Source organism: Chenopodium quinoa, unplaced genomic scaffold (genome assembly GCF_001683475.1).
Source record: "Chenopodium quinoa cultivar QQ74 unplaced genomic scaffold, ASM168347v1, whole genome shotgun sequence".
NCBI classification, from domain to species: Eukaryota; Viridiplantae; Streptophyta; class Magnoliopsida; order Caryophyllales; family Amaranthaceae; genus Chenopodium; species Chenopodium quinoa.
The window spans coordinates 443,310-463,605 of record NW_018743946.1 but is presented as its reverse complement, the minus strand read 5'-3'; the positions used below and the strand labels follow the sequence as shown (position 1 = coordinate 463,605).

Genomic DNA, 20,296 nt, shown 5'->3' with positions numbered 1-20,296 from the left:
ATAAATATATATCAAAAACATAAATAGAGATGCATTTGGCAACTAGCATGACCCCTTGAGATCTTCAAGTCTTCAAAAGGTCTTCATTTGCAACTTCATGGCTTTGTCTTCTAAGAACCCCGTCTTCAAGACTTGACCAAAATATTACAAATTGCTAGTATCTACGATTAGGTCTAATCTAAATATTAAGGTAAAAAAATACTCAACGGTTCGCAGACCGTATTTAGATTTACAAAAATACATCACGGATCACAGTCCGTATTTTCTATCCTAATCGGGCCCCACTAGTTGCCATTTCATAAAACCTGTGAGAGAATTTTACATTACATTCATCCATTCACTATCTGTGAATGGCCCATGCATTTTACAACGATAAACAAGTAACAATGCATAAAACGCGCGAGAACTAGTAACTAATCTAGGTGGTTAATCCAATTAACACGCCTAATTAAACTAGTCAAAGTTGTTTTAACCGGTTATAGAAATAACTAAGAGACGCTCCCACTAAATTCCGCATCCAACTTAACTAATCCAATTAATTAAGTCGGTGAACCCAAATATTTGCCAAAATTAATTTTTGCAAATGTCGCTCAAAAACCGAGGCCTAGCCTCCAAAAATTTTAATTAAATAAACAAAATAATTAAAATAATTAAAACAACAATTTAAGCAAAATTACGAATTCCAAAATGTCTAAGTACCTAACACTAAGACTTAGAGTCCAAAAAAAAAATACCCTTATTTACATATTAAGCAACGCTAAAATTAACTTTAAAATAGCATCGCCTTAATAACCCGGGGTTATTGTGCCATTTATGGGATTGTACGTACCGTATAACAAGCACGTAGTATGCCCATGCGCACCCCCGCAACACAAAGCATGCATGTTGGCTGCTTGTGCTCGCATGCGCTACGCCCAGCCCAGCCAAGCTAAGCGTAGCAGCACGCACAGCATTATGCTGCTGCTTGCTGCTGGCTGGCGCGCTATGCTGCTGGCAGCGAGCAGCAGCCCACACCCTTCCTCGCACACACACACGCACAACACCAAGCACCTAAGAACGAAGTGCCCAGCTGCCTCGGCAGCCACATATGGGTTGCGTGAGCAGCCCAACTGGCCGAGAGCTAGCTCGGGGCTCTTAGGCCTCGTGTTGCGTGCTAATGCTTCGAAAATTATCGATTTTTGTGTGTGACATTATAAATCAATTCTAAATTAATTTTAGAATCAATTTTGAGGAAAAATGAAAAATAACAAGTCCAACTTAAATAATTCATCCAAATGCAATTAACCAAATTTATTTCCAAGAACCATTCTTTAATAAAATTGGTTTAACTTGGTGTAATAAAATAAATTAGGGCAATTCTCACTATTAATTTAATCACTTTAAATTAATCTTGAGATTTTGACAAAATAAAAGGGAGTTGGAAAAATGAACATAAGTTCAATAAAGACTCCAACTTTAATACTTGTGACTTCATGAAAAATTATATCTTCCAATATGAAGATAAACCAATTTCAATCACAAGTTTTAAACTTTATGATTCCAATCAACTAAAAAATGATTAAATCAACAAAGTTTAACCAAAATTCATGGAATTTAGTAACTCAAAGTTTCAATCACTTATCATAAATAAAGATTGAATCTTTAGTACTTGGAAGCAACAAAGAACAACAATTTCACACTTAATGCAATTAATTTGCAATTATGTGAAAAAATAAAACCAAACTTTCAAGAACCAATTACTACCAAGTAATCATGCTTAAAGTGGTCTAAAATTGCATATAAATCAAGAAAAGAACCAAATACATAACCACCATAAATATGAAATCAATTTTCAAGGTTAGAAAGACTTAAAAATTCTCGTCAAAACGAAAAATCCCTCGAAAAATGCGTTTCTGGTCGTTTTTGGCTAAAACCCGAGTCCTAAAAAAGGTAAAACCATTTCCAGAACGCCTTTTCCACCCAAAATTCACTATTTTTGGGTCGAAATCTGAGTTCGGGAGCTGAAGACAGCTCTAATACGAGGTAAAAATTGGAAAAACGAGTTACTAATCTAATAAGCAACTTAAAACCAGAAAAATTAAGCCATAAAAACACCTTGAAAGTATTATGATTTTAAAAATAAACGAGCGAGGCACCGATACCGCTGTTGGGGTTTGGCGAGTCTGACTCACCGCGGAAACAAACCCAAAAACAAGATCGCACTAGCAATAAATAAAACCATAAATATAATTAAATTAATCACAAGATTAAGATAAGCTAATTACCTTTGACGCGTGCTTCGCTCCAAAATGAGCTCTTACTTGAAAGCTTCAAGTCCCGCTCATACGGAGACCTCCAACGAAGTCCACTCGCACCAACAAAACCGACTAGGTCCAATGTCTTGGGGTTAGCAAGACCCGACCAATAAAACCCGAGTAATTATATTGAGTTCAAAGGTTTTCACTAATTGTGATGCCTTTTCCAACTCTTACTCAAGCCCCAATCCCAATGCCCATACTTGGGTATTTATAGGAAATGATGGGAGTATCATTTACTCTCCCATCAATGTGGGATACTATGATTTTTCCATTTTATTTTAAAGCTAAAATAAAATTAATAATCAAGCTAGTAATAAATCAACAAGTGGCAAGCTCATGTGAGTGGTTAGGTGAAGGGGGGACCAAACTTGCTCCCCACTCCCTCTCCCATAACCGGCCACCTCACTCCACACACACTCAAGGACCACAAGCAACATGGCACCCACCCTTGGGCACCAAGGCAGCCAAGGTGGGCTGCCATGTGCTGCTGTCCGTGGCAGCCACGCCCAGCAAGCCCTGCAGGCCCAGCACTCGCATGCGGGCTGTCAGGCGCTGATGGCCAGCAAGCCTAGCATGCTTGTGCGGGCTGCTGCTGGCCTTGTGCCTTGGCCAGCGCTGCTAGGCAGCAAGCAATGGCCTAGCCATGCTGCTGCTAGCTGTGGCGAGTTGGCGCGCCTAGCGTGCTAGCTGCTGCAGCTTGTTGCGGCATGGCTTGCTAGCCATTGCGCGCACAAGGCTGTGCCTAGCATGCTAGCACGCACTAGGCAGCGCCTAGCCTTGCGATGCTAGCATGGGTGCGCTAGCATGCACCAGCTAGCCTAGGCTCGGCTTGGTGCGCATGCTAGCCACCATGCTAGGCTATACGCCCTTAGCACTCGGTTTGCTTCGGCATTCCGATGCTAGGGGTTTTTTGGTCTTTTGTTGATTTATTACTATTTCTCATCTCGTCTTTCACTATTTTTCGACTCGACTTCCAACGCTCGGTTTCGACGCTCTAAGCTCGAATTTCCGACGTCTAAATAAATATTACTCGGTCGACTCATTAATTCCTTCCGAATTAATTCGCCAGTTCTGTTTGTTGAATGCTTGGGTGTGACCCGAAGGGTTCAGTCAAGATTAAGCTGTAGTATTAATTATTCATTAATATTACTGATCGGAAGCGGCCTCCACCCAAGCATTCCGATCACTTGACCTCACTGAATATATTAGCTTTCTAATAATTCTTAACCCACTAACGGAATAGTACACTTGTTCGAAGGACACCATTCCTTTCATAGTGATCATGCCACCTATGGTGATGTTGCCGGACCTAGTGGCAACATCCTCTAGGTGATCGACAAACCAAGCCCCTACATCTAAGGCCGTACTACCCTCGCTCAAGTGCCATAGGAAGTGAAGCTCCCTAGTGGACACTACACCCGAACTATCACCTCTAGCGAACATCGTGTTTGCTATGGTGCGCTGTGACATCCTAAAGGCGGGGTGGATTATGGCCGTAGCTTTATCAGTCCTAGGGTTGTAGTCGAAAAGGCCGGTGATCTTTTTCCAAAACTCACCCGCACAATAGTTACGGGGGGGGGGGGGGAGGGCTATCCTTTGGTCCTATGGTGCCGTTAATTGGCCACCCAAAAGCTTGGTTCACCCTCTTTATATTCAAGTTGTTTTGGTGTTCATGAGTTGGAAGGTAAGGCGGCGGGGGGGGATCTATTGTTGTCTCGTTGCAATTGAAGGGTGGAGAGGAATTCAAGTGTCAACCTTTTGTAGGTCGGGGCGCTTAAATCTAGCCAATTTCCTAAGCCACAGCCCTCGAAAAGCATCCTAACATCGTCCCCTACCCCTAAAGCCTCGGCAACACTCTCGTCATAGAACTTTGTAGGTCGAACTCTCCTCCTACTTATTCTTATATAGTTATTCAAGAATGTTGGGTCATTGAAAACGATTCCCATGGTGTCCACTTGTGGTGGATCAACGGGAGGAGGAGGAGAGGGGTTGCGGTACCTAGCATCCGTGTTTCTAGGTCGATTTCTTCTAGACATGGTCGGTCTTAATGTAATGCAATCAAACAAACCAAGACAAAATAATCACCTCGCAACCACACAAAGAGACTAAGTCCGCAAATCGACCAACCAAAGCTCAAACAAGGCCAATGGACCCAACACAATCAATTCAAGTTCTAAGTCTCCCACCTAAAACAAGGAAATCACCAAGCAACAAAGACCACTTCAATAATGCATCTACAACAATTTTATATCGATTTCATGCAACATTATCAAACAAACCAACACAACAATCCACCTAAACAAGCATGTTCTTCCTTCATAAAAATCAATTTTTCAACCTCACTTACAAAAAATCCAATTTTCAAAACACACCAAAATTCATTCAAACTAAATAATGCTTTTCAATTATCAACTATCAATCACTCACAACCAATTCAAGCAAACTTTCTCAAGCAATTTCATGCAAAAATTCAAGGAATTAAACATGAAATTAGTAAAAGGGAGGAACGATTATACCGAGCCTTTCGTGGGTGTAAAACCCGCAAATGAACCTTTCTAACCTTCCTTTTGCTTACTTGAACTTACTCCTTCAACCAATTGTCTTGAACTTTAACTCCAAAGAAAACCCCCAAATTGATTTTTCAAGGTTAGGGTTTGAGTATTTTGGGTGATTTTTGGGTTTGAATGTGAGAAAAGTAGTAGATTGTAAAAATGTTGAAATGGAGTGAAGATTTTGGAGAAAATTGTTGAATTTGGGTGAGAATGGAGGATTGAGTGGGTTTTGAAAGAGGAATTAACAGTTTTAGGGAGAGGAGGAGTGAGAAACGTGAGATGGAGAAATGAGAGTGAGTGAAATTTGTTTTTTTTTTCGTTATAACCGTGCTGCTGCCAGGTATTTTCGGGTCTGCACGGACGTGCAACAATTGGCACGGACGTGCAACAATTGGCACGGACGTGCAGCCTCAGACAGAAGCTTGAATAAGACACTGACTTGTTTGGCACGGACGTGCAGAATTCGGCACGGACGTGCTAAAGTGCACGGACGTGCGTAATTTGGCACAGACGTGCAGCCTCTGACAGAAACTTAGATAACATACTGACTTGTTCAGCACGGACGTGTAGGACTTGGCACGGATGTGCTTAGCTACCTTGCACGGACGCGCTTAATTTGGCACGTCCATGCCAATATGGAGAAATTTAATACAAAGTTTCTGATTGCTTCTGACTGCCTCTGCACGGACGTGCGATACCCTGCACGTCCGTGCAGACCTGATGCTGCACGATCCTCTCTTTTTTTTTTTTTTTTGAATAATAGTAATAGTAAGGCATAATAATAATAAAATTATTATCATTACCATTATTATTATTATTATTATTATTAGTATTATTATTATTATTATTATTATTATTATCTATTACTTCACTTCCACAAAAACCTTTTCTTACTTTTCTTTTCATCAACACCTACAAAAGACATTTGAGAGAAAAGTTAGTAATAGTAAGAGTGATGGAAATTAAATAATAGTTTGTGAGAGAGAGAGAGAGTTGAGAAACTCGGGTTGCCTCCCGGAAGCGCTCTTTTAACGTCACTAGCTTGACGACATTGCGAGATCATTGAGAGTAGGGAACATCAAACTCATCAAGGTGAACAACCTTGGCTTCCTCATGCACAAAACCGTCAAAGTATGCCTTAAGCCTTTGGCCATTCACCTTGAACGGTTCACCATTGTTATTTGAGATTTCTATCGCTCCATATGGAAACACCTTCTTAACGGTGAAAGGTCCACTCCATCTTGACTTAAGCTTACCCGGAAACAACTTCAACCAGGAATTGAAAAGTAGGACCTTATCACCTTCCTTAAACTCCCTTTTGCTAATATGCTTGTCATGCCAGGCCTTGGTCTTTTCTTTGTAAATCCTTGCACTCTCATATGCATCCATTCTTAATTCTTCCAAGGCATGGAGGTTAAGAAACCTCTTCTCACCGGTGCTTTGAAGGTCGAAGTTCAATGTTTTGATAGCCCAATGAGCCCGATGCTCAAGTTCTACCGGCAAGTGGCATGACTTCCCATAAACAAGATTGTATGGTGTGGTGCCAATAGGAGTTTTGAACGCGGTGCAATAGGCCCATAGAGCATCATCAAGTTTTGTAGACCAATCTTTTCTAGACCTATCCACCGTTTTCTCAAGGATCATTTTTACCTCCCGGTTTGAAATTTCAGCTTGACCACTTGTTTGGGGGTGGTAGGCTTATGACACCTTGTGCCTCACACCATATTTCTCAAGGAGAGCTTGAAAGGATCTCTTTGCAAAGTGTGAACCTCCATCACTAATCACAGCCCGGGGCACTCCAAAACTTGGGAAAATTACTCTTTTGAAGAGCTTGACCACAACCTTAGCATCATTAGTAGGAGATGCAACCGCTTCCACCCACTTTGATACGTAATCGACGGCCACTAGAAAGAACTTGTTCCCAAAAGAGCTCGGGAAAGGCCCCATAAAATCGATGCCCCATACATCAAAAATTTCAAGTTCAAGGATGTTGTTCAAAGGCATTTCATTTCTTTTTGAAATATTACCGGTTCTTTGACACCGGTCACAAGCTTTCACCACGCCCCACACATCTTTGAACATTGTTGGCCAAAAGAAACCGCATTGCAATATTTTCGCCAAGGTCTTGTTGGCACTCATATGTCCTCCACAAGGTGAGGAGTGACACATTGTGATAACATCTTCAATTTCATTATCCGGGACACACCTTCTAAAAAGGACATCAACACCTTGTTTGAAGAGCAAGGGGTCGTCCCAAAAGTATTGGCGAACATCATGAAGAAACTTCCTTTTTTGTTGATAGGAGAGGTCGGGAGGGAGAATAGAGCAAGACAAGTAGTTTTCAATGTCCGCAAACCATGGTGTCGGTGCTTGGAGAATAGCAAATAGTTGATCATCCGGAAATGAATCGTCGATTGGCAAGTTATCAAGATCGCCTACAAGGATAGGCAACTGTGAAAGATGATCAGCCACCACATTTTCGGCACCCTTCTTGTCCCTAATCTCAATGTCATAGTCTTGTAAGAGCAAGACCCACCGTATCAATCTTGGCTTTGGTTCCTTCTTGGATAAGAGGTACTTCAAGGCCGCATGGTCGGTGAAGATTATGACTTTAGATCCCAACAAGTATGACCTAAACTTCTCAATTGCATGAACAATGGCTAGAAACTCCTTTTTTGTGGTTGTGTAATTCCTTTGTACATCATCCAAAGTTTTGCTAGTGTAGTAGATAGCATGGAGCTTCTTATCCTTCCTTTGTCCTAGAACGGACCCAATGGCAAAATCCGATGCATCACACATAAGCTCAAAAGGAAGCTCCCAATTAGGGGGTTGAATGATAGGAGCCGAAATCAATGCCCCCTTCAACCTATCAAATGCTAGCAAACAATCATTAGTAAACACAAAAGGGGCATCCTTTACCAACAATTGAGTGAGCGGCTTTGCGATTTTTGAAAAATCATTTATGAACCGGCGGTAAAAACCCGCGTGTCCAAGAAAGCTCCTTATCCCCTTCACATTTGTAGGGGGTGGGAGGCGCTCAATGACCTCAATTTTGGCACGATCTACTTCAATGCCCCTACTAGAAATTACATGACCAAGAACAATTCCTTCCTCTACCATGAAATGACATTTTTCCCAATTCAAAACCAAGTTCACCTCTTGACATCTCTTCAATACTTTAATCAAATTTGAAAGGCAAATGTCAAAAGATGAACCAAAAACAGAAAAGTCATCCATGAATACTTCAATTGATGATTCAAGCATGTCGGAAAAAATAGACATCGTACACCTTTGGAATGTGGAAGGTGCATTATAAAGTTCAAATGGCATCCTTCGATAAGCAAAGGTGCCAAAAGGGCATGTGAATGTAGTCTTCTCTTGATCCTCGGGTTGGATTGGGATTTGGAAGAATCCCGAGTATCCATCCAAGAAACAATAGTGACTATGTGATGCTAGTCTTTCCAATATTTGATCGATGAAGGGGAGTGGGAAGTGGTCTTTCCGGGTGGACTTATTTAATTTTCGATTATCAATACACATCCTCCACCCGGTGACCGACCTCGTAGAAATGGTCTCACCCTTATCATTCTTGATGATGGTCATGCCTCCTTTTTTAGGCACAACTTGAACCGGGCTAACCCACTTACTATCGGAGATAGGGTAGATTATGCCCGCTTCAAGAAGTTTTAAAACTTCTTTTTTCACAACTTCCTTCATATTTAGATTGAGCCTTCTTTGGTGCTCAATCGAGGAAGCATGATAATCATCAAGTAAAATCTTATGCATGCATATAGTAGGACTTATCCCCTTAATGTCATCAATTTGGTACCCAATGATACCTCTATACTCCCTTAAAACAGCTAAGAGTTTCCCAAGAGAAGTATCATCGAGTTTAGCATTGACAATAACGGGATAACTCTCACTATCATCAAGAAAAGCATATTTAAGTAAAGGAGGAAGGGGTTTAAGTTCAACCTTGTGAGGAGGCGTAGTCCTCTCCTCTTTTACCTCCACATTAAGCACTTCCACTTTATTTTCGTTGTGGACTAAAGGTTTGTTGAGCAAAAGATCATACCCCCTCGTTTCTTCAACTTCCTCAACTAAGCCTCCCGTTAGGATAGCTTGTAAAGGATCTCCTTCAAACAAATTTTCTTAGAACTTCTCTAAGTCCCTTTAAGTCCCTTTCCAATGTATCAACTCTATGAACTTCATCATACAATGGCTTTTTCAATGTTTTTGGAAATGAAAATGATATTTTCTCATCTCCCACATTCAAGGTCAATCTTCCTTGCTTCATATCAATCACAACACTCGCGGTGTTCAAAAACGGTCTTCCCAAGATTAGGGGCACCGTAGTATCTTCTTCCATTTCCATTACCACAAAATCACATGGCACAAATACTCTTCCAACTTGAACCGGTACATCTTCAAGAATTCCCAAAGGTATCCTAACCGTGCGGTCGGCCAATTGTAAGGACATCCTTGTTGGCTTCAAGTCTCCCACTTTCAAACTCTTAGCAATAGAATAGGGCATCAAACTCACACATGCCCCAAAATCACATAAAGCATCCATAGCCTCTAAGTCTCCAATCTTCACCGGCATTGCATAGCTACCGGGGTCACCAAGCTTTTGAGGGAGCTTGTTTTGAATGATTGCACTCACCTCCTTAGGAAGGGAGATGGTTGCATTCTCTTCAAGCCTACTCTTGTTGGATAAAAGATCCTTCAAAAAAATTTCATATGTAGGAATTTGTGACATAGCATGAAGAAAGGGGATATTCACTTGAAGTCCTCTCATGACTTCAAAAATGTTTGAAAACTTTTCATTCAATTTCTTTTCAACAATCCTATGAGGGAATGGAATGGGAGGCTTGTATACTTTCATGGGGGGCTTTTCTACCTTTTCCTCATCTCCCTCATTCTAACTTTGTGGCTCCTTTCTCTCTACATCAACTATCTCATTTTCAAACTCATCCTCATTTCTCAGCACAACTCCCTCATCTCTCTTTTGTGGCTCCTCTTCACTCATAACCGGCCCTTCATAACCTCTCCCCGATCTCAAAGTAATGGCCTTAGCTTGCTCTTTTGGGTTCACAACCGTTGAGCTTGGGAAGTGACCACTAGGATTGGAGGATGAACTTCCAACTTGTTGCGCAATTTGAGCCAATTGATTCTCAATTATCTTATTGTGTGCTTGAAGTTGTTGGATGTTCGCTTGCATATCCGAATTGCTTCTTCCTTGTTGTGTAATGAAGGTTTCAAGTGCGGCTTCAAGGCTAGATTTTTGAGGAGGTGGAGGAGCGGGTTGGTTATATTGTTGCCTTTGTTGGTTTTGGTCCCTTTGGTTAGGGTGACGGTAAGGAGCTTGTTGGTTTTGTGGATGAGATTGGTTGTATTGATTTTGAGGGGGGCCTTGATTTTGTTGTTTCCAACCCGTGTTTTGTTGGGGTTTCCAACCTTGATTGTAGGGTTGAGAGTATTGATCGTTTCTTTTCCCAATAGCCGCAGCTTGTTCTTGGTTAGTTGAGTTGCAATAGGAGGACAATTGATCATTTCCTCCACAAGTTTCACAAGACATGACTTGTTGTGAAGAAGAGCTTGGAGATGTAAGGGTGGCTTGATCTAGCTTGTGAGCTAGCATGTCAAACTTTGATGCAATAAGGTCTATTGCACTAAGGTCGTGGATTCTGCCCTTCTTTGCTTGAGGTTTCCGTCTATCACCTCCGTACGCATAGTGCTTTGCCACTTCTTCAATCATCTTGTATGCATCATCCATCGATAGCTTTTTAAGGCTACCACTGGCCCCGTTATCAAGGTTGACCCTTGAAGTAGGAGTAAGACCATCATAAAAGCTTTGAACAATGATCCATGATGTGAAACCATGGTGTGGGCATTTTCTAGTGTAGTCCTTGAAACGCTCCCAAGCTTCACTTAAGGTTTCATCAATCTCTTGGTTGAAATTAGTGATTTTCCTTCTTAGTTCGGCGGTCTTTTCGGGTGGACAATACTTTCCAAGGAAAGCTCTAGTAACTTCATCCCATGTGGTCAATGACCCCTATTCTACCGATCTCAACCAATGCTTTGCTTTGTCACGGAGGGAGAATTGAAACATGTGCATACAGATGAACTCTTCCGTAATGTTATTTTTCTTAATGGTTGTGCACAATTCGAGAAAGTTGTCCAAATGAGCAAAAGGACACTCATGAGAACTCCCACCAAATTGATCACTTTGTATCATACGGATGAGTTGAGGTGAAAGCTCAAAATTATTTGCATTCGTAGTAGGGAGACGTATGCCACTCCGAAGTGTGAAGGCATTGGGGTGGTCATAATCCCATAACAATGGTGGAGGAGGATTGTTATCACCCATGTTATCTTCTTCGTTGGTTGCAAAGATTTCCTCCAGATTGGAATCCGAATATACAATATAAAACTCGGGTGTGCCTTGCAAAAGCCTCCTCACGTTTCTCAAAGTCCTATTTAACTCTGGATCAAAGGGAATAAGCGGTGATTGCTTACTCTTCCGTGTCATGCAAGGTCAAACAAAGCTAAGAAAAACGTAGCAATGACTATCACAAGTTGAAAACACAAATATACAAAAATAAATAAGAAAAATTATGATACAAATATACACACTTAGACTCATTCAACAATAATACATTCAATGTGACTTTGCCTCCCCGGCAACGGTGACAAAATTTGATAGGCCGTCGTCGAGCCTACCAAAGATAAAGTCCTATCTTGGTCTCACTAGCTAATAGCAAGGGTAAGAAAGGGTCGAACCCAAGAGAGGCGTTGAATCAACCACCGAAATACTACCGCATAAATAAGCTAAATGAAGTCGAAATTGGTTTGGTTTTATGTAACAAGTGCTAGTTCAAGTCAACTAAAGCTAGGGGGAGATTAACAATATTTAGAGAGTTCTAGGGCTTGGGATATACCACTCAATTTCGTCAAAAATCACATTTAGCAAGTAGCAAACAATGGTAATTAAAGGGGATAATATAGGGGAAGTCATCTAAAGCACCCAACTACTCTCTCAAGCTAGAGGGATTACTCGAATTATGAATACAACCTACTCTCGTGGTTACAAAGCATAAAACAAGTATTAAAGCATAATCACGATGACAAAAACATTCCCTTGACTGGAAATTCCTATTCTAATGGTATTTCAAGTCAATTAAGCATAAGGGAGCTAACTCAAGTTCATCTCTCGATCCTTCGTTGAGAAAGCTTAGATAATAGTTCTAGCAATGGCCATATACAAGAACTAAGCAATTAAACCACTTAAGCTCAACTAATTAATACCCAACAATTACCAAATTAACACATGCATCAAGTAATTAGTGACTACATTGAGGGTTTTACCCAAACCCTAGAAAATTAGACTACTCACAATCCATGGAGATTAAAGCAATTAAGGATTTCAAGTAACTCATGAACAAGAATTAACTAAAGATTAAGCCAAATAACAATCTAAGCATCATGAATTAAGCAAGATAATTAACAATCAAAGAAATTAAAATGGAAGAGAAGAGTGAGAAAATGTTACTAGAAGCTTCAACTTGAATATCAATGGTAGAACTTGTCTTCTACAATGATTGAGAATGAAATTTCCAAGCTAATAATTATAATCTAACTAATGATTTGAGAATATTTGTGTTTCTACAATTGCAAACTAAGAGGAAGCACTAAAAACTTGTATTCCGTACAAATGAGCTCCCAAGGTTATTTATAAAGACCCCCAAATAAAAAGGACGGAGAAAACAAGAGTCGGGCACGGCTACAGGTCAGCACAGACGTGCTGAGGTTGGCACGGACGTGCAGCTATACCTGCACGGACGTGCTGAGATTGGCACGGGCGTGCACCTGGGAGGAAAAAGGTACTGTTTTAAGTTAGGGCATCCCGCACGGACGTGCTGATATTGGCACGGGCGTGCACCTGGGAGGTAGAAGGATCAGTTTTGGCTGAGCAACCTGCACGGACGTGCAGGATCAGGCACGGACGTGTTGAATATCCTGCACGGACGTGCTGAGTTCTGCACGGACGTGCAGGCCTTGAAAGCAGTAGGCAGCAGCTTCTGGTCATGCTGGAACACTTCTGCACGGACGTGCCATACATTGCACATCCGTGCAGACTCTCTAAGGCCTCTATCTTCACTTTTCTTCGGTTTTGCTCCATTGTTTCGGCTTCTAACCACGGTTTATCATCCAAATGCCTCAAATGGTCTTCTTTGAACCTAAAAACCCGAAAAAAAAACACTAACAACCCGTGAAGCAAGGGATACACAAAAGTTGAACAAAAATAGAGTAAAAGTGAACCAAAATGCCAATATACCAAGTAAACAAGGTTCGAAATCACTCTAAAATCGTATCAAATAACAAGTAATCAGTTGTCCATTCACTCACTGCATTGATCTTTGAGGGATCTACTGAAATTCCTTCTCTAGAAATCACATGACCCAAAAAGGCTACCTTTTCTAACCAAAACTCACACTTCGACAGCTTAGCATACAACTGGTGCTCCCTCAAGATCGACAATACTTTCCTCAAATGATTTTCATGCTCCTCCCTATTCTTGGAGTAGATCAAAATATCATCAATGAAAACCACCACAAACTTATCCAAATATGGCCTAAAGATTCGATTCGTCAAATCCATGAAAACTGCAGGTGCATTAGTTAACCCAAATGGCATAACTATGAACTCATAATGACCATAACGCGTCCTGAAAGCACTCTTGGCAATGTCTTTCTCTGCAATTCTCAAATAATGGTACCCTGACCTCAAATCTATCTTGGAAAATATTCCAGCCCCTTTCAACTGATCAAAAAAACCATCAATTCTAGGCAAAGGATACTTATTCTTGACTGTCACATTATTCAACTCACGATAGTCTATGCACAACCTCAAAATTCCATCCTTCTTTTTCACAAACAACACTGGAGCACCCCATGGAGAAGAACTAGGTCAAATATATCCCTTATCCAACAATTCATCTAACTGTGATTTCAATTCCTTCATCTCAGCTGTAGCCATCCTATATGGAGCCTTCGAGATAGGTCCAGTCCCTAGTAGAAATTCTATGTAAACTCAACATCCCATACTGGTGGCATACCTGGTATCTCATCAGGAAACACATCTGGAAATTCCTCAACTACTGGAATACTCTCTTTCTTCTCATCCTCCCTTCCCACTTCCTCAACACTACACATGTATATAGGATAACCCTTCCTGACACAATTTTGAAATTGCAAGGCAGAAATGATTTTGATCCCTGAACTCTTCCCTTCCTTCCTATAAGTCACTATCACATTACCCGGACCCAACAATTTTACTTTCTGAGCAGCACAATCTATGTGAGCCTTATACTTTCCCAGCCAGTCCATTCCTAAAATCACATCTAAGTCTTTCATATCAAACTCAATCAATTCAGAAGGAAATTCTACTCCAGCTATGGTGATAGGTACCCCTTTATGTGACTTAGAGCAATTCCTCACTTTCCCAGTTGGAATAGAAACATCTAGAGACACTAACAATGGACTCTCTAACTTTAATCTCTAGACTAGAGATTTTGAAACAAAAGAATGAGACGCACCCGAATCAGACATGACTCTAGCATTCAAAGAACAAACAAGGAAAGTAACAAAAACCACATCATTAGAAGCCTCAGCCTCACGACGATTCATCATGAACACACGACCCTTAGGGGCCCCTCCTGCACCGCTACTGGTTCCATTCCTCTGAGCTGATCCATTGGTCTGGGGTGGTTTATGTGGGTTATTGGTCTCCAGGACTTTCCCCATCTTAACATCCTTCTCCTTGGTGTAACATTCATACTCCCAATGCCCCAGTTTCTGACAGTAACGACAAGTCACAGGGTTTCCCTCACAGTCCTTCCCAGGGTGATTTTTCTCACATCTCTTATAAAAATAACTTCTCTTAGGCTTGGTGTTATTTCCATTCCCATGGTTGTTATTTCCCTGTCCATTAGCTCCCTTCCCAAGGTTTCCCCTATTGTCCCTCCTATTGAATTGCCCATTTCCCCCAGAACTCTCCCCAATCCTAGGCCTCTTATCAACTTCATGTGAACCCCCATCACTCTTCATTTTCCCTCCAGCTGAGTTCTGTAACTCTCTCCCTCGGATCCCATATAGGTGGGCAGCTCTCCCATAGACTTCATCTAGTGTTTTGAAGGTTACCCCCCCCCCCCCCAACTTCCCCTGAAGACTTAGGGTTAAACCTTGCTCGAACCTTTGGGCTTTCAATTCCTCTGTGGGTAGTACCTCAGGTGCAAGCTTCATCAACTCAATAAATTTATTATAATATTCATTAATGGTCATATTTCCCTTCCTCAGATTGGTAAACTCCATGCATTTCTGCTTCTTCAGGTAGGCCGGATAAAACTTGTCTCTTATAGCCTTCTTCAATTCTTTCCACCCAAAGTTAGGGGTTTCTAAAATCCTAGTCCGGTTTTGACTCCACCATAGGTCAGCTTCTTCCCTCAAGTAATAAACAACATTATTAACCTTCAATTCTTCAGGAAAGTTAATGGCATCAAACAACTTGTCAAACTCCCTTATCCAATTCTCCAAACTAGCAGGATCCTCCTTCCCAAGGTAAGTGGGTGGTTTTGCAGCTGCTACCCTCTTAAAAACTTCCCTAAATTGATTTAAGTCGTTGCTACGATTCCCCTGACTCACCAGCTGGCTCATGCTTTTAACAATGGTCGTTAGCTTCCTAAGAGTAGAGCTCATTTTGGAACCAGTGCGTCTACTATTTCTGGCTCTTAGAGACATCCTGAATAACTTAAAATAACACATACACATTTATTATATAAGAAAATTTCATAAAACTCTTATTAAAGATTGAAACTCCATATTTAGCCATATAGGCTTACTAAAATAATTAATGCATCTTGTCACTACAAATTCATAAGGGCCACTAGTTGGCTTACAAAACAAAACAACTTGCTATTAATGGAAGAAATCAATCAATTATTATTTTGAAGTTCTACTCTTGGTCTTAGCTTGCTAGATCATCTTTCTGGCCACATCACCGGTGTTTGCTGAGGGGAATCAGGTTCTACAGGTTTAGCCATGTGGGTTGGAATTTGGTTACATTCAAGCAAGAAGGTAAGATAAAATTCACTATAAGTTGGGCTACGGCACGAGCCATAGCTAGAGTTGCGGTTTGAGCTAACATATGGGCTAGGGTTACAGTTTGTACTGTGTTTTGGACCAGATACTCGACCTCTTGGGACAAGGGGTTCAGGAGAATGAGGTGGGGATTCAAATTCATTTGGGTGAGGGATTTCTAAGTCATTGGATGATGTATAGTCAAGATACAAACGTGGAGGTGGTAAGGGTGGCATATCATAGTTTAGATTATTTAACTTTTGGACTTCTTGTGGTGTAAACCGAAGAGGAATTTCAGCAACTATTGGTCTTGGTATTCGGCTCCAGTCAACTTCGGCGAAATGTAGGTCTGCTTTAAAATTGGTTAAGGTTCCTAGACATTTTTCTTCATGCATATAGGCTTCAATATTCCACAACCCATTAGGTTTAATTAAATTTCCATACTTTCGGATTAATGTATTATATTTAGGTGTGTTGGGTTAGTGAACTAGGTCCAGTAGGATGATCCATGGTTCCTCGATCATAAATTTCATATTCCTGTATCTTTTTATATCAGTAGCATGTCAAAAAATGTCTGTTGTAAAGTCACGCACAGATATAGCATCCGATTTTACTAGTTTTTTTATCAAAGAAATGTCTTCTAACAGTTTTAATCATCTGTGATAACACAAACTATTTAAGTAAGCAATTCAAATTTCCTAAAGGATAAATCCAAAATGAATACCAATGGAACCAAAATTCCATAACCACACAAATAACTAGACGACCCTAATTATACTTAGACTAATGCACATTAGGTGTTTACAAAATCAAATAGTTTCAATCCATTTTGTTTTCGAAAATAATAATGTACTCGATTCTTGATATTGGACGGTCGAGCCCGCGTCTCCCAGGAAAGTTACCTACAACATCGAGGCGAGCCTTTCCTAGATAGAGAGTCGTACCCATTATAGGCCTCCGAAGAGAACCCGAGCATCCTTTTCTCAATCATCTTTCCAAATAAGAAAATAGTTTTTATAGAAAATAATTTTACTTTGAAGAATGCGAAACTCTATCTATCCTATATGCCCATCTTAAGTCTACCCATAAGTTTTATTTCTCAATTTTAATCTTTCTTAGACCTGGAAATCTAATACCCCTTTGTAACACCCCCAAATCTCTCTCTACGTAATTACTATATTTATACGTGTACAAATACTGTAGAAGTAGACTTGGGCGTATTACCGACACGTGAAAACGTAAGGCTTACTTAATTACTCAAATTGCAGTAGAAAAATAACTAACTTTTATTAATAATAATATGAGTAACCATAATAACTGTTTCAAAATAATCTAATAAAAACTCCACATATAGATAAAATTAGCTCCTAACTATGTGATCCCAGTCCCGACTTTAGTATGCGCACGAACAACTCCACACTTGAAATCAAGACTGCTTACCAAAATGGTAAACAGGGCGAACCAAAACAAAAAGAAAAATAGATTAGCAAAAACGCTAAGTACATATAAGTGCAAGACATGTAAATACTTTTAATAGTCAAACATGCTTTCGAAATAACCATTTGACTTGTCACAAGTCACATTCAAAATTAGACTTTCTAAAATTAAACCTTCCAAGGGTAGTAATGATCATCATTAAAAACTTTCCAATTTAAAGAATATAACTCCAAACCAATTTTCCTCACCTAAGTGTGCACACTCCCAAAGGAAGTTATACTATACTCGAGGAAAGACCAGATCATACAAAGTTCATGGTCTTACTTAACCAGTTCCGGGTAGTGGGACAATTAAAATATCAAATACTCAGGCTCATAATGATCTGCAAATGAATTAAATCAAGTGATTTATAAATCAAAAAACTTTTACTAAATCGATCAACACTTTTAGAGATCAAACCTTCAAATCATAAAATTATATACTTTAACTTGTCATGAAAATTGTTAACTTAAATATTTATACACAACATTTATTCAAACAATCATTAAAACAAAAATTGTACAAAACACGCATTGTATCAAGGACCTAGCCACCTATACGTACCTTGATCACGATAATAATAAGGTACGACTACTAAACTTGACCACGATCGAGGGATTCCTCCTACACAAATAAAATAACCTTAATTAATATAAGGTTAACAAAATAACACAAAACCATAAACACCATTCTATTGTGCATGAACTACCGAAATATTATCCTTATTAATCGAAACTTTTATAACTTATGGTAGCTAATACTAAAACAAGTGACATTAGTATATTAGAAAACTTGTGACGTTAGTATCAAAATCAAAAGTAGTATTTTAGAAATATTGGTAATGGTAATAAGAGGCAAAGTTCAATTTTTTTTTTGTTTGTTGTTGTTATGCGGCAAAGGATGGAGTACAGATTAATGTACGCACTTGCTGGAAACAAGTCACGGCAGCAACGAGTGGCAGTGAGGTGGTGGTTGGCGGCAGTGGCGGTGGCAATGATGAGGTAGTTGTTTGGTGGCAGCAACTTGGTTGCGGGTTGTGGAGTTTATTTAAGCTAGATAGAGGAAGCAGAGGGTGTGATGAGATAGAGAGTAGAGAAGAGAATTTTTGATTTTTTGTGTGAATAAGTGGGAAGAATTAAGGGTCTACTTATAGTGTTGAGGGTGTAGAAAGGATAGAGCTTAAGGTGTGATATGATTACTATAAAATGTGATAAGTTTTTGGGGTTGTTAAGGTACTTGAATCAAATTAATTCTAGATTAATAGTTGGGTTAAAAGATAAGAAAGTTAAAATGGATATACATATGGTTGGGAGAAGGAAGATAAGAACAAAATGAGATAATGAAGAAGAAGATTAGAAGTTAAGTTAAAATATACTTATTAACAAACTAAAATGATAAAATCCATTCTTAAAATCATCAGCTTCAATTCACATTTCATTTTTTTTTAATAAATGAAAATCATACTTAAATAAGTAATTAACAAAAATATAAATATTTTAGATAATATTAAAACTAAGTTAGTTGTAAATCATATTAGATATTATCTTTAAAAACTCTTGAAATTGCTAGTATAAAATATAAACCGACCTTTAAAAGATAATTAAGCCTATATTATTAATTTAGAAATCCGAAAATAATTAATTATTCAAATGATTAAATACTTATATTTGGCGTCAAAATTTAAAATTCATTTTGGCTCCAAATTATATAATTTAATAACTTTCCAAAATATTTTCTAAAAATTCAGGGTATTACAATTATGAATGGGGTGTAACCTTCACGGGTCAATCGTTGTTGCCTTCGTTGTCCCTTTATCGTGGTTGCCTTTTATGATCCGTGAACGGTTTACAAGCTCCTTAAAAACTTGTTGGCGGCTCCCTTCTTTCCTTGTCCCTAATCGTATTATGTCAATTCCCACTTTCTATGAGTGCCAATCATATTCACACATGCTTTAATGTAGGCGCACTTCGAGCGACGCCTACAGGATGGTAATGTGTTGACATCTCAATATCATGTTCATTTGCCAACAGAAACTGATAAGGTTTTGAGCCCCATTAAACAAGCTACTAATGAGACAGTTCTTATTCCTCTAAGGAACTCTTTTGCTTATTTGAGGAGTGAGGAGCAGCCTGGTCAGATGGTATTTGGTGATGTTAGGACTGCTACTGAAGCTCAAGCATAGACTCCTGCCCAAGATTATGGATAGAGTTTTAGTATGGAATATTAGAGGCTTAAATAGCTTGTCAGGTCTAAATCTACCGCAAGTGTACGGGTCAATTACAGTAAATATAGGGTGAGCAAGGTATCGTATCCACAAGGAGGTCTATTCTTGGGCGTATTACCGCCGCATAATTACGCAAGGCTACTCAAAATACTTAACTGAACAACAAAACTTGTAGCGGAAACTCAACTTTCTTTTATTAATACTTATAAAAATAGTAACGTTGTTATGAATACTCAAAAATAAAGACAAGACCAACATTTCCTAATCTAGGTGAAGTAAATCTCGGGACTCCCATATGCTCATTCATGACTCCACCTGAAAATAGTCAACACTGCTTACCATTATGGTAAACAGGGCGAGCCAAAACAAATAGGATATACGGATTGGCAAAATATGCTAAGTACGATAAGTGCAAGGTAATGTAAACTCAATTTATTTGCAAACATGATTTTAGAACAAATTCCAATAATTAATCCAATAAATTCAAAACTCATTATTCCAAAAACGATTCCAATGATTCATATTCAAAATAATAGTTAATAAAACCAATTCCTTTTAATCCAATTCCTCACCCAAGTGTGCACACCCCCCAAGCTAGTCTCCTTATAT

General features: G+C 39.5%; 2 protein-coding genes across 2 annotated transcripts; both read right to left on the bottom strand.

Moving 5' to 3' along the window:
• Positions 1–8,987: 8,987 nt before the first annotated feature.
• On the bottom strand, positions 8,988–9,734 carry LOC110689029 (DNA damage-inducible protein 1-like). The gene has a single exon (XM_021865779.1). The coding sequence runs from the start codon at positions 9,732–9,734 to the stop codon at positions 8,988–8,990; it is 747 nt and encodes a 248-aa protein (XP_021721471.1).
• Positions 9,735–13,207: 3,473 nt separating this feature from the next.
• LOC110689028 lies at positions 13,208–15,648 on the bottom strand. Its single transcript, XM_021865778.1, has 3 exons — positions 14,448–15,648; positions 13,968–14,348; positions 13,208–13,791 (listed from the first exon to the last, which is right to left on the bottom strand). Exons 1-3 carry the CDS (start codon positions 15,646–15,648, stop codon positions 13,208–13,210), a joined length of 2,166 nt encoding a protein of 721 aa, XP_021721470.1.
• Positions 15,649–20,296: the final 4,648 nt, after the last annotated feature.

Excerpts from the sequence above, each read along its gene's own strand:
- LOC110689028 (XM_021865778.1), bottom strand. The coding sequence starts at position 15,648 with ATGTCTCTAAGAGCCAGAAATAGTAGACGCACTGGTTCCAAAATGAGC. Across the intron at positions 14,349-14,447 it reads TAGAGTCATGTCTGATTCGG|TGAGGAATTGCTCTAAGTCA; the intron begins GTGCGTCTCATT and ends CAACTGGGAAAG. Across the intron at positions 13,792-13,967 it reads GTTTCCTGATGAGATACCAG|TGTTGTTTGTGAAAAAGAAG; the intron begins GTATGCCACCAG and ends GGGGTGCTCCAG.
- LOC110689029 (XM_021865779.1), bottom strand. The coding sequence starts at position 9,734 with ATGAAAGTATACAAGCCTCCCATTCCATTCCCTCATAGGATTGTTGAA.